The sequence below is a fragment of the Podarcis bocagei genome (genome assembly GCF_964188305.1).
Source record: "Podarcis bocagei genome assembly, chromosome: 3".
NCBI classification, from domain to species: domain Eukaryota; kingdom Metazoa; phylum Chordata; class Lepidosauria; order Squamata; family Lacertidae; genus Podarcis; species Podarcis bocagei.
The window spans coordinates 29,349,142-29,362,397 of record NC_138127.1 but is presented as its reverse complement, the minus strand read 5'-3'; the positions used below and the strand labels follow the sequence as shown (position 1 = coordinate 29,362,397).

Below are 13,256 nucleotides of genomic sequence, written 5' to 3'. Positions count from 1 at the left end.
AAGTCTTGAATCAGCCTGAAAGAAAAATGTACCATGGAATGTTCTGAGTCAGTGAAATTTCTTTTATTTTGCCTAAATGGCATTGCAAGAGGCACTGGTTAAAACATACCCGGTACTTGGAAGCTCTTACACAAGACTCTACTTGTTTTGCAGTTCTCCCACCTAGTGGCTGCATTAGATAACTACAGATGTATATGTATGTGTATGTGTATGTGTATGTGTATGTGTATATGTATATGTATACACACACATACATACACACACACACACACACACACACACACACACACAAAGGTGACTATCGGGTTGGGTTGTGGTGCTCATCTTGCTTCAGGCCAAGGGAGTTGGCATTTGTCCACAGACAGCTTTCCAGGTCATGTGGCCAGCTGCTTTGGGCACAACGGAACACCGTGACGGAAGCCAGAATGCACGGAAATGCTGTTTATCTTCCCGCTGCAGCGGTACCTATTTATATGCTTGCACTAGTGTGCTTTCAAAGTGCTAGGTTGGCAGAAGCTGGGACAGAGCAACGGGAGCTCACCCTGCTGTGCGGATTCGAACCGCCGACCTTTTGATTGGCAAGCCCTAGGCTCAGTGGCTTAGACCACAGCGCCACCCAGGTTATTTACACACACACACACACACACATACACACACACTGACTAAAGCCAGACTGAGACAGTAAGCAAAAACCTTAATTAGAAGCAAGTGAAATCACAAAGTGGACTAGGGTACACAGGCTATTAAGTGCTTGCTTTGGTTTGGACTGTTATTAGTGCAAATAGTCGTGCTGAAGACCCAAGTGACATTTTTAATATCTGAGTTTTACAAATTGTTCATAGAATACATATATTATCTGAGGCAGAGCCAGCCCTAAGCTGAGGCACAGTGAGGCATCTGCTTCAAGCGGCAGAAGCTGAGGTGCAGGGAGCTGTGAGTGCCATGACCCCTATGATAGCCTGCTGCCCTCAACTGCAGTTGAATACACTGTCCTTTCATCAGTACTGTAGTAAGATTCTACCACCAGTTCCAGTTGGCTTATGTATGTGGCTTCGGGGACGGTGCCATTTATCTTTTGCCTCATACAGCAAAACGTCCTGAGCCAGCCCTGATCTGAGGGGGCTGCTCTGGCTAGCCAGTCACTTCATAGAATCATAGAGTTGGAAGGAACCCCAACTGCAATGGGGTCCAACCGAACTGCAACGCAGGAACCTATTTCAGAGGCATCATTATTACGTATCATCACATTTTCCTCCTGTCAGGCTCACAGCAGAGATAGTTCCCAAGTTGTTTTAGGGAAGGGGGAGCACAGTGCAAAGACAGAAACCTTATCATCATCATCACCATCATCTGCTTATACACCCCTAATTTTGACATAGTCAAATTTATTTAGGTGAATGAACTCGATGCACCAGAGCACTTGTAGACCATAAATCTATCTGAGAGTGAATTCAATCAACTACATGGTTAAGGCTAGAATTATTATTTCTTCACAGCGATGCCGAAATCTGAGGAAGCAGGTGCATGTTAACATTGTATTTCACTGTGTATTGGGAGGCTGTAGCCGGCTTCCCTGTGTTGTTAGAGAAACCATGATGTAATATAAGTGTTTAACTAAATCCTTATCTGAACTCAACCAGAGACTCCAGCATTTGTGGGATGGTTTCCTATACAATTATTCAAGTTGTCTCCATGCTTAATGTTCTCTGTCTTCCCACTTCTATTGCATACTTAGACAAACCCCATGCCCTTCTCCAGCTTTTTATTAGTACCATTTAATACTTACATTGTTCCAGCGTAGGGGACTTGGTTTTCACTAAACTAACCATTATAATAATATATTCCCTTTCTTTGAAAACCCGATAAACTGTTGAAGAAGAATAAAGGATTTTGTAATTGGCATAATTTATTCTGATCACAGAGTGAAGTCAGCCTAGATTATGGGAATGTTGTGAAATTGGTGAGATTCGTGCACTCATTGGAAACTTAGCAGCATTCTTGAGTTCGTTAAACATATAAATACCATTTGCCACATATCTCATCTCTCTTTAAGTCATTTGTTGGAAGTATGTTTAGCTCATCCTCTAATATGAAGTGTGCAAGCAGCAACAGGGCAGCCAGCATTAATGATTGGAAGTAGCATTACTGCTGACTTAAGGAAAGATTAACTATTGGACGGTGGTATTTATGGACATTAGAACTGTTGAGTTATCTAACTACACTTGAGGGGCTTGGGACAATAGCAGTGCTGATGGTAATGCTGGCAATTTCCCTGTGTTTTTGTTCTTTTGCAGGTCACTGCCAGGGGATTTGGCCCATTGTTACAGTTTGCCTACACTGCTAAGCTGTTACTCAGCAGAGAAAACATACGAGAGGTCATCCACTGTGCAGAGTTCCTGCGCATGCACAACCTGGAGGATTCTTGCTTCAGCTTCCTTCAAACGCAGCTCCTGAACAATGAAGATGGCCTGTTTCTGTGCAAAAAAGACACCACCTACCAGCGGATGCATGAAGACGAGAACTCCGAGGGAGAAGAAGAGGAGACAATGGAGTCGGAGACTTCCAAGATCTCTTGCCCAAGGGAGAGAACGCACCCAGAGCCCTTTAACTTTGAATCGGCCAGTTCGGGAGCGGACAAGGAAGAAGGGATGCTGCCCGACTCTGATATCTTGAACGATGGCAAGGACAGCTTGGACAAAGAAGCAGTGACGCGGTTACCCAGATATAAGAAATACCAGATGGCTTGTACCAAGAATGTCTACAACGCATCACACATTAGTACCTCAGGTTTTGCAAGCACATTCAGTGAAGAAAGTTCTGGCGATAGCCTCAAGCCAGAGCTTCCTGTAGGGCAAATTAAAAGTGAGCCTAGGAGTGAGGAGAATGATGAAGAAAACATCACGCTTTGCCTCTCTGGAGATGAGCCTGACATCAGGGATAAAGAGGGAGATGTTGAAATGGACCGGAAGCAGCCAAGTCCCACCGGAGCTGACAGGTCTAAAAGTGTTTCCTCCCCTTCCTGCCTAAGGTCTTTCTTCAACCGAACAAAAAATGTAGACTTAGTTGGCTTCCCCAGTACTTCCCAACAGCACTTTGCCAGGAGTCCAGCATGCCCTTTCGATAAGGGGACAACTCAGGGTGACCACAAAACTGATTATGTCCCTTTCACAGGGAATTATGGACTCTCCCAAGCTGTTCAGAAGGATGCTTCCAATTTTACCGTGGGATCGCCTCTCAGGGGCCCTGGCTTTGTTGAAGGTCTCTGTAAGCAGGAAGGTGAGGTGGACAGGAGGAGTGTTATATTCTCTTCAAATGTTTGTGACCAAGTAAACACTTCGGTGCATTCATATTCTGGCATGAGCAGCTTGGACAAAGATCTCACCGAGACTGTGCCAAAGGGTCTCTGGGCAGGAAGTAGCCAGTCCCTTCCCAGTTGCCAGACCTATTCTCACATTGGACAGGCAGCTGATCTCTTACCAGGACGGATGCGGCCGAACACCAGCTGCCCAGTGCCAATTAAAGTTTGCCCTCGCTCTCCTCCACTAGAAACCAGAACGAGGACCTCCAGCTCATGTTCCTCCTACTCATACGCGGAGGATGGCAGCGGGGGTTCGCCATGTAGCCTCCCTCTCTGCGAGTTTTCATCTTCCCCCTGTTCCCAAGGAACTCGGTTCCTGACCGCTGAGCATCAGGAGCCGAGCGTGATGGGAGATGGAATGTACAACCAAGTCAGACCCCAGATAAAATGTGAGCCATCCTATGGAACAAACTCTAGCGATGAGTCTGGATCGTTCTCTGAAGCAGACAGTGAATCATGTCCTGTGCAAGACAGAGGACATGAGGTAGGGCTTGTGATAAGTACACCTGTTAACACGTCTTGTTACCAGTTCAGTAAGCCTGTTGTTCTCTTAAATGGCATTCCTTGTAAACAGAGGCAGGGAATAGCCTGTTTTACCTCACTTTTTGTTGACATTGCAGTCAGGCTAATGGGGGGAAATGCATGAAATAAGGGGAGGCAGTAAAGACCCATCATATTAAAAGGTTCATTGCAGCCCTAAAGCATTTTCTTTTTGCTAATTATAGTTCACCCAAACTACAGTTTGTGATCTGCTTCTAACCATAGTTGCAGAGTGCTGCTTGGTGTTAACTATAGTCCGCAAGAATGTTGGTACAAAATATTTTTGTATATGTTGCTTGTGTGCCAAGATGTGATGCTAATCATACTCATCTCCAAAACTGAATCAGAGAGGGCAGTGCCTATGCAAAGGGATGGATATAGTATAATTGCTCATCTGTTACTGCAGGACAGGGGAAAGCCCTGTAATGTCCACTTTTTTTCTTCATGGACACCTCCTGAATTCTGAATTCTTTTTTTAAAAATGGATTTGTTCCCAGAAAAATTTGTCCCAGTGTCCATTTTCAAGTATAGTGACCCTGTGTGAATTGGCAGGTTGTCCTTTCTCAAAAAGTTCTCATGGATTGAAGGATATGATCATACAGACACAGGAATTATTTTCCACCCAAATCTAGCTAAGTATTGGCATATGGTCACAATCAGCTCTCTGCCAGAAGATAATATGAAGTGGCACTTCAGGCAGCAAAATCTGGCCACCTTTAAATAGTAGCAAATTGCTAGTTACATAATTTACAATTTTATTTTAGCTTTACTGCTGCTGGGGTGGGGGAAATCTCTGCCTCAGGCACCAAAATGTTTTTGGCAAGTGCTGCATGTTATTTAATTGTAGTTGGCAAGTTCTTTCTTTTCTTCCTATTGGTTTTATCACCCTTGGAGGGACATAACGGAAGAATAAAGAGTAATGGAGAAAAAGGGAAATGCTGTTAACTTCAGATTCAGCAGTCGGACTTCTTATATGTACTAATGCTAACTTTATCGAAGATAGTAGAGATAGTGTACTCTTTGAGAAGTATCCAGTTTATAAATTTATAAAGAATAGGAAGGCATCTCTTTTCAATACTGACTTTCTTTCTCTTCCCACCCCAGTCCTTTCTGTCACTTTAAAACAACTGGGTTGCTGTTTTGTCTTTTTGTTATATTCCCTTTGGACTGTCGCAAGTGAAATCTAAACTTACTACATCTTAAAAGCAAAAGCTTTCTAGAGAATATTAAAGAAAGACAGAAAGCATTAGTAGGCTGTTCTTCCAAGAACTGTTTGTGCCAGGGGAATTGCATTCATCTTGTCTTTCATTTAATAGCATCTCCCTATCTGGGGTTGGTATGTTCCTTTTCAAAAGAAATATATCTCAAAGGCAGTGCTGTGAGACAATTCAGTTGGCCTACTGAGAATTCTAAAGGCCAACCATGAACTCTTAAATGACAGTCCTAAAGCATTTGTGTCAAATTGCATTACAAATAGCTACTCGTGTATATGTATGGTCATAACCGAATATGAAGGACCTGATTTTCAGAATAGCTCAGCTAATATTATCAAAGCTACCCAAACCTAAACCTGCATTTAACATTTAAGAGAACAATGAGTAATGTGTGAACCCACTGCTTAATCTTATCTAGCTTTTTCGCTTGTAAGCTGATGGTGCTCTCCAACCAGAGCCCTGCATCCCACCCTTCAACACATGGTTTCAGGGTGGGTTTCGGTGAAAACCAAAGTACAAAGCAGGAATAAAAATTACTGTACTCAAATGAAAATACTTCAGTTAAAAACAACAAAATACGAATCCCTTTATCTAAAAAATACCATATCACCACTGCTATTGGAAGGCCTGGTAAAAGAAAATAGTCTTTGCTTCAGATCACAACCCATCCAGTGTCAATGACTGTCTAGTCTCAAGAGGCAAAGCTATTCCAAAGCTGGGATGCTACCACATAGAGCTAATTTGAGATTGGATCGGCGTTAGCATTTTCCTGGCCAATGGAGCAACACAAATTGGCTCCTCAGTTGTATTTTTTAAGTGTTCCTGTGTTTTGGGTGCTTTGGAAACCTGTTTAAGGCATAAAAGCAGGATTTCAAAAAGCAAGATATTGAGAACACACTCACTGTAATACAGTTGTGTGCTTGTAGTTATTTCAGTCACTCTGTCACAAAGCTGTTTGCTTTTTTTCCCCAGGAGGGGAAAGGCCAAGACAACACTGACATCACCCAAATTGCACGGGAAGTGGCTTAATGCAGATACCGTCGGACTATAAGCCCTATTCAGTCATTCAAAGATCATGTGGGAGCAAATCCCTGTTCCCACCACCTGTGCCCCAATCTTCCCATGTTGAATGGAATGGTCTGAAGGGGGCTTCTAAGTGCATTTAGCTGAAAACACTCATAAACTTTTCTAAGGGTGATGGCAGTTTATAAGCACATTCTGCCAAATGCACAAGGAATCCCTCCCCAGACCTTCCAACTCAACATGGGAAGATTGAGAGTGGAGCTGGTAGTGATGAGGACATGAGGGGGCCTAGGCTGCCATTTTCCCCTTTCCTGCACCCCCTTCACCCTTCACGCCCCCATGCGTTAACTGAACACTAGAATATATCATTCATGTAATTATTATGATGTACAGGAAGCCACCCATGTCCATGCCATGGCCTGGTTCACAATAGCATTGTTGACATTGCGTAACTTGGTTTAATTGAATGCACAGCCCTCAGGTGCTGGCTGCTGTTGGGGATACCTTGTGAACCTGGGTGTGTGTGATGATCCCTGCACAATAAATGAGGAACTGAATTACACCCATCCTTTTTTCTTTTTTCTTTTTCAAAATTATACCTGTGAAATTCATGAAATAACAGAGCACATTGTGCAGTAATGCACAGAGAAAGGAATCCCCAGATCTTGAATGACTTTTATTTCATGCTTTTTGTATGTGTGTCATAAGGGTAACTTAACCATCCCTCATTGTTATATGTCACCTTCTATGCAGCTCACTGTGAGTAGCAATGACATTAGAAGGCAGGTACACGTGTCTGGACTTGCAATATTTATGAGGTACATTCTCCCAAGAAGGACACTGCTGTGAATTTTAAAAAAGAAAAAAATATCTGGAGGGTGTTTTTGTGATTTGTTTTTTAAACAACATATATCTGAAGAAAGAAATGTGCAGTGATTAATTGTGCAGCTATTTAAATGTTAAACATCAAAGCTTTAAAGCTTTTCCCTTTAGCCTTATTGGTTGTTCTTTATAACATCACACTGGAATTGTACAGTTGTTTCTATCTTGAAACATCTCAGATCATTTGTTAAGATGTTATTTACACTGTGCAAGACCCAAACCAGCAACAGCTTATTTTTAAACATCCTCTTTTTATAGTCACCTCACCTCAAGGTCTGTTAATGTTTGATAGATTCTTGAAAACACATTTCCCCCCCCCCCCAGCTTATACAAATGGATAGGGAGATGGTCCATGGCCAATCTAAAATTAACAATGGCACCACATCTTAACTGCTGTGCAACAACCAGTTCCTTTTTGTTTTATTTTTTAGGGAAAGAAGAAAGTGCCAAATCTGTGAGCTTTGCAATATTGTAAATGAATTATTTCAAATATGTTACATTCCTTCTCTGTAACAAATATATGGGCAAACTTCATTTACATCAGCTATTTCTGTTCTGAATGAATAATTTGGGGGAACTTCCAGAGCGACTGTGTATTGCAGACCCAGGCACAGAGAAGCCATGGAGGGACTTGTGCAGGCAGCGAATGAAGACCAGGAGACAGGTGTTAGATTGTAATTAGGCCACAACCTTATTGACTGCAGTCATATAGGTTTGCCATAGGCACTGGGCATGTATCCATTGCCATAGGCATTGGACATAATCCATTGATCAACAAGTCGTCCTGCTGGTTGACATGCTTTCTTTTGATAGATGCAGTGTACCAGTGTTAGGGACCTGCCATGACATGAACCACTTCCAGTGGACCTTGTTCAGTCACTGGCAGGGGGCATGGTTGCTTGTCAACCCCTGAGCTGGACAGCAAGCAGTGCCCTCCAAGATCCCTTAAGGAGATCCCACACTTGGATGGGGCAAGGGGGCCCTTCCTGTGCCCATTCCTGCTAAGGATCCAGACCAATGCTTCTTCTGCCCTAAAGTTAGAGTGTTTGCCATGACGTCCGCAACACCCACAGACCCAGCCCAATATGTCTGTGAAAAAATTCCTCCCTGGTCCTTACTCTACTGCAGTTCCACGGAGGGGGTCACACATATATGCAGTTACTCACATCTGACGTGGAGTGTTTATGGTCCAAAGGGCATTAAAAGGAAGCCAAACATTCTTCATAATCACTAGTCAGCAGTCTTAATAGTCCACATCACTGTGTCGAAGGTCAGCTTCTGTGTATTCAAACAAATCATTGTTTTTTCTGGCAGCTCTTTTCTTGTTCTTTCATGACCTGCAGCAGCGGTGTGTATTTTGATATGGTGCCATCTTTGGCCGTCATTTGTGGGATGTGAGGGTGAAGTCCACTGTGCAGAATGTGTGGATAGATATTGATGCATTCCTGTGACTGTGGAGTCTATAGAATTCTATGAGCAAATGTCATACGCAAAGAAATGGAATGAAATAGTTGCTCTTTATGCTTTCCTATGTAGAAAAAACTACACTGTAGTGAATGCCACATTATGTGTAACTTTCAGGGTTGGTGTTTAGGGGCTGACATGGTCCAGTGTTTGCCAAAGACCCACACCCAAACAACAGGGGGTACACTGACGAGCCTCCTGGACCTGCTCCTCTTCTTTATCATTGCAACCTCCTTGTTTGTTTACCTGCCTCTTGCTCTGGCCCAGACAGCAGTAGTGGTTAGAATTTGCAGTTGTGCACATTGGGTAACTCCCCCCCCCCAAAAAAAATAATTTTTCATATTTGTTTATGTGAGATGAATTGGCAGTGACTGACCAGGAACAAGATCTTGGGGTCATAGTGGATAACTTGATGAAGATGTTGACCCCAATATGTGGCAGCTGTGAAAACAATGGGTTCCATGTTAGGGAACCTTAGGAAAGTGGTTGAAAATAAAACTGTCAATATAATAATCTTACTGTGTTGTATAAGCCATTATACAAACCCATAGTGAGATTGCACATGGACTACTGTGCTCAGTTATGGCTCCCACGCCTCATGAAAGGATATCGTTGAGCTGGGGGAAACGTCAGAAAGGGGCAGCCAAAATGATCAAGGGGTTGAAACAATTCTCCTAAGATTATGTATGGTGTGCAGAAAACTGGGTAGGGAAATAAACCTTTCTCCTTCCCTGATAATACTAGAACCAGAAGCTGAAAATTGGAAGATGTGGGAGAGACAAAAGAAAGTACTTATCCACCCAGCACAAAATTAAACTATAGAATTCACTCTCACAAGTTGTAGTGATGGCTACCAACTTAGAGTAAATAGAGGATATGGTGAATTCATGGTGGCATAAGGCTAGATCAATGTTTCCCAAACTTGGGTCTCCAGCTGTTTTTAGACTATAGAATGGGAATTATAGTCTGAAAATAGCTGGAGATCCAAGTCTGGGAAACACTGGGCTAGATGGCTGTGTTCTACCCCCATTGTTGAGGGTGTTGTACCTCTGAATACCAGATGCTGGGAATAACAAGTGGGGATAATGCTGTTACTCATGTCTGGCTTGCACGATTCCCATAGGCATCTGGTTGCTGATCGTTGGGCCTGATCCAGATGTGTCTTTGCTTTGATCCAGCAGGCTGGTTCTAATGTTAGGAGGAGGAGTAGATGGCACTGTCATCTATTGTCCATTAGCTCACTGCCTGGCAAGCAAGCAGGTGGCAGTGGTGTTGAAGAAGACGAGCAGCAGCTGGTGATGATGATAGCAATGAGGAGTTAGTGAGAGACCAGGGCCTGTTTGGGTTTCTTGCTCAAGCACCCTCCAAAACCTAGTGCTAACACAGGTGACATGCACACTATTTGTTGTATTAAAACAGGCAGAAAGGTTTGAATTGGCTTCTAAAGTAATAGTAGGTATCTCTGTCTCCATGTATTTGACAGCATCCATACTAAGTACTAAAATCTGCAATGAAATATCAACAAGAGTTTTCCTCAGGAATCTGTGACTAGATGACCCTTGGGTTCTCTTCAAACTCTACAATTGGCAAAATAATATAAAGGCTTTCCTTATTCTGTTTACCCATTTCTAAGTGCAGTCTTTCTTTCAGTGTGAAACTTAAAGGCCTGGCACCACCTCGTGGCCATTGTGGATAACTGAAACAAGCAAAGATGCATTCACGATGTATTCTAGCGTAGTGGGCTGTTTTCGTACATAAAAGGACGAAAGATGTCAAGGCACCTTGCGGACTAATTGGTTCCATGTAACATGACCTAAAACCATAAGATCTATCTTGCTAGATCAGTATTCTTATCCATTTCCAGGAATAGTCAAACTAGGTGCCTCTAGAAACTCAGAGCAAGAGCTTGGTGTTGCACAGTCTACTGCTGGGACGAATACTACTTCTGAGAATGGAGCTTCTATTCAGCTGTGGTGAATAGCTGTTAAGAAACCAGTGCTCCATTAATTTGTCTGATTCTTTCCCAAGGAGTAGCTTTAACCTGTGGTCCTTCAGAGGTGGTACTACAATCAGTGGCGGAGCTTCATGCTCCGGCACTGGGGGGCGGAGAGCAGGCGGGGCGGAGTTGTCCCAGGGGCGTGGTGCACCAGCCATAGGGGTATGGCGCGTATCCTGTGGGCGTGCTGTGCATCCTAGGCGTGTGGTGTGCCACCCATAGGGGCGTGGCACATGTCCTGGGGGCGTGGCATGCATCCTAGGGGTGTGGTGTGCTGCCCGTAGGGGCGTGACACCCAGCACGGGCGGGGGGCAGCCACGATGGCACCCCGCCAGGATTGCACTTCCGGGGGCGGTGCGCTCCCCCCGCAGGCTTCTTCCTCTGCCAGTGACTATAATTCCCATAATCCCTGACCATTGGCCATGCTTGCTAAGGCTGATGGGAGTTGAGGTCATTGGAATATCTGGAGGGCCATAGGATCCCTATTCCTATGTTACATTATCTAAGATAGTAGTCGCCATAGTGTCTTGGGGAAGTAAAATTATGCCTTGTTTGAAGAAGTACTTCCTATTGTCTGTCCTGAACCTGCTGCCAATACTACCACTGTTTATTCCAGAACAAAAGGTGTGGGCAGAGATGGGGGTGGGGGGATTATGTTTCTTTCCATGACACTCTTTCTTTCTTGTAAATAAATGTTTTTATGCCATCTTTTCTAAAAATTAGAATAGTGACTTTAGTGTTCAGTTGTAGGAAGGGTATTCCCAATATATTGATTATTTTGGGCAGCAATCATATACATACTTACCTGGGAATAAGTCCCATTAAACTCAATGGGATTTACTTATTTCTTTTAATGGGATTTACTTCTGAGTAGATATGCTTTGTTTGTTACTATGTTACACACACACACACACACACAGTGGTACCTCAGTTTTCAAACGTCTACGTTGACAAACATTTTGGTTTTTGAATGCCGTAAACCCGTAAGTAAATGATTCGGTTTTCGAACACACCTTGGAAGTCGAACATGCCATTTGGCTTCCATATTGAGGCTTCCATGTTGAGTTTTCGGTTTTTTAATGTTTCAGCAGACGAAATGTCTTCCAGAACAGATTACGTTCGAAAACCGACATATCTATCTGTGTGTGTGTGTGTTTATTGCCCTGTGATCTTCAGATGAAGGGTGGTATAGAAATTTAATAAATAAAAATAATAATGTAAAGGATTGGGCTGTTAGTTGCTCTTTTCTGTACTTTGCCCAGTTCTAACCAGAACTAAACACACTATTCCAAATATGAATGTGCCATATGCTTATGTAATGACAGTATGTTACTTGTTTTATTCTCAGTCCCTTAGGATAATTCATTCCTTTAGAGGGAAAAACATTTTAGGAACCTTGAAGGCCTATGTATACTACTTTGTTTTTAATTTGTTGGTTTTGTTTTTAATTTTCTTCTCATTTATATTTTCATTGTAAGTTGCCTTGACTTTATTTTATCACAAAAAAGTGGGAAGTAAATGTCTAAATAAACAAACAAAATCCTGAACATTTGTGCCAGTGTGTGAACCTCAAGGGTCACTGAACTGCTTGCATAACATTTTTGTGCCATTGCATTGATGTATTTGCTCTAACCTTTTATATGCTGGCTGTCAAAATGGATAGTATATAGTTCCACTGATATAAGTTGGCTGAACTCTCTACTAAAACAGTTAACATAAGGCATAAATAACTTCAGTAAATATTACAAAATAGTTCTTGTTTTAGGGTTTATAGCAAAATCTTGCCCTATAGAAATTAAAAACCCTAATTCTCACAAGTGGAGCTTATATCAAGTAGACTAGTTTCTTCTTATATGTAAATGAATCCTATTCAATTTATAATTACCTAGAGATAGAGGTAGCACTGCTGATTTTATTATATAAACATTAACTTACACACTAACTTCTATGAGTATTCCAGGCTGACTAGAATGCAGCAGTTAGTATAGATGTTGTCAACCCTCTTTGGATAAAATCTTCTTTCCCTAAACAGCTGTTAAATACTTCGTTAATTAAGGAATCTGAATATTTTTTTCTCTCTCCCCCCCCCCAGGTGAAACTTCCATTTCCTGTAGATCAAATCACGGATCTTCCAAGGAATGATTTCCAGATGATGATTAAGATGCACAAATTAACCTCAGAGCAATTGGAATTTATCCATGATGTTCGGCGGCGCAGTAAAAACCGGATTGCAGCTCAGCGTTGCCGTAAGAGAAAACTGGACTGTATTCAGAATTTAGAATGTGAAATCCGCAAGTTGGTGAGTTTTACCTTTTTTATGTTTTAATTATTTTTGCATTCTGTGCCCTTCCTTGCTTCTACAGTTCAGCCTACTACTGACTTCATAAGGGTTCTAGGTTGTTTCCCTGCTTAGTGTTAGCAATCATGTGCCTTCACATGATTCACGCCTACATGTATATTTAAATGCCACTTCTGTGCATCTTTTGGTCATGCCAAAGTGAAGAGAGGCATGTGCGTGAAGTTTGGTCACCATATTTTTTCCTTTCTCCTCTGAAGCCCTAAGCATTTCTTATCTGCCTTTGCCCTCTGGGCTACCTAAGTTACCGTATTTTTTGCACCATAACACTCACTTTTTTCCTCCTAGAAAGTAAGGGGAAATGTCTGTGCGTGTTATGGAGCGAATGCCTGCGGGTGGTGGTGGGGATCTGCTGCAGTCGTGAGCAGAGGATCCATGGTTCCCCTTCCTTCCCTCCTCCGTGGTTACAAACATGGATCCACA

General features: G+C 42.6%; 1 protein-coding gene and 1 long non-coding RNA gene across 6 annotated transcripts in view; one reads left to right on the top strand and one right to left on the bottom strand.

Moving 5' to 3' along the window:
* The window catches only part of BACH2 (BTB domain and CNC homolog 2), a 236,600-nt gene that overhangs the window by 216,887 nt on the left and 6,457 nt on the right, over positions 1 to 13,256 (top strand). For all 5 annotated transcript variants that reach the window (XM_081186582.1, XM_081186581.1, XM_081186584.1 and 2 more), the window contains 2 exons: positions 2,295 to 3,842; positions 12,570 to 12,776. In XM_081186582.1, coding sequence (XP_081042708.1) covers positions 2,295 to 3,842; positions 12,570 to 12,776 — 1,755 coding nt within the window. The remainder of the gene's footprint in view (positions 1 to 2,294; positions 3,843 to 12,569; positions 12,777 to 13,256) is intronic.
* LOC308583039 lies at positions 6,974 to 9,737 on the bottom strand. The gene is made up of 3 exons (XR_014006015.1): positions 9,529 to 9,737; positions 8,184 to 8,487; positions 6,974 to 7,378 (listed from the first exon to the last, which is right to left on the bottom strand). It is a non-coding gene; the product is annotated as an uncharacterized lncRNA (long non-coding RNA).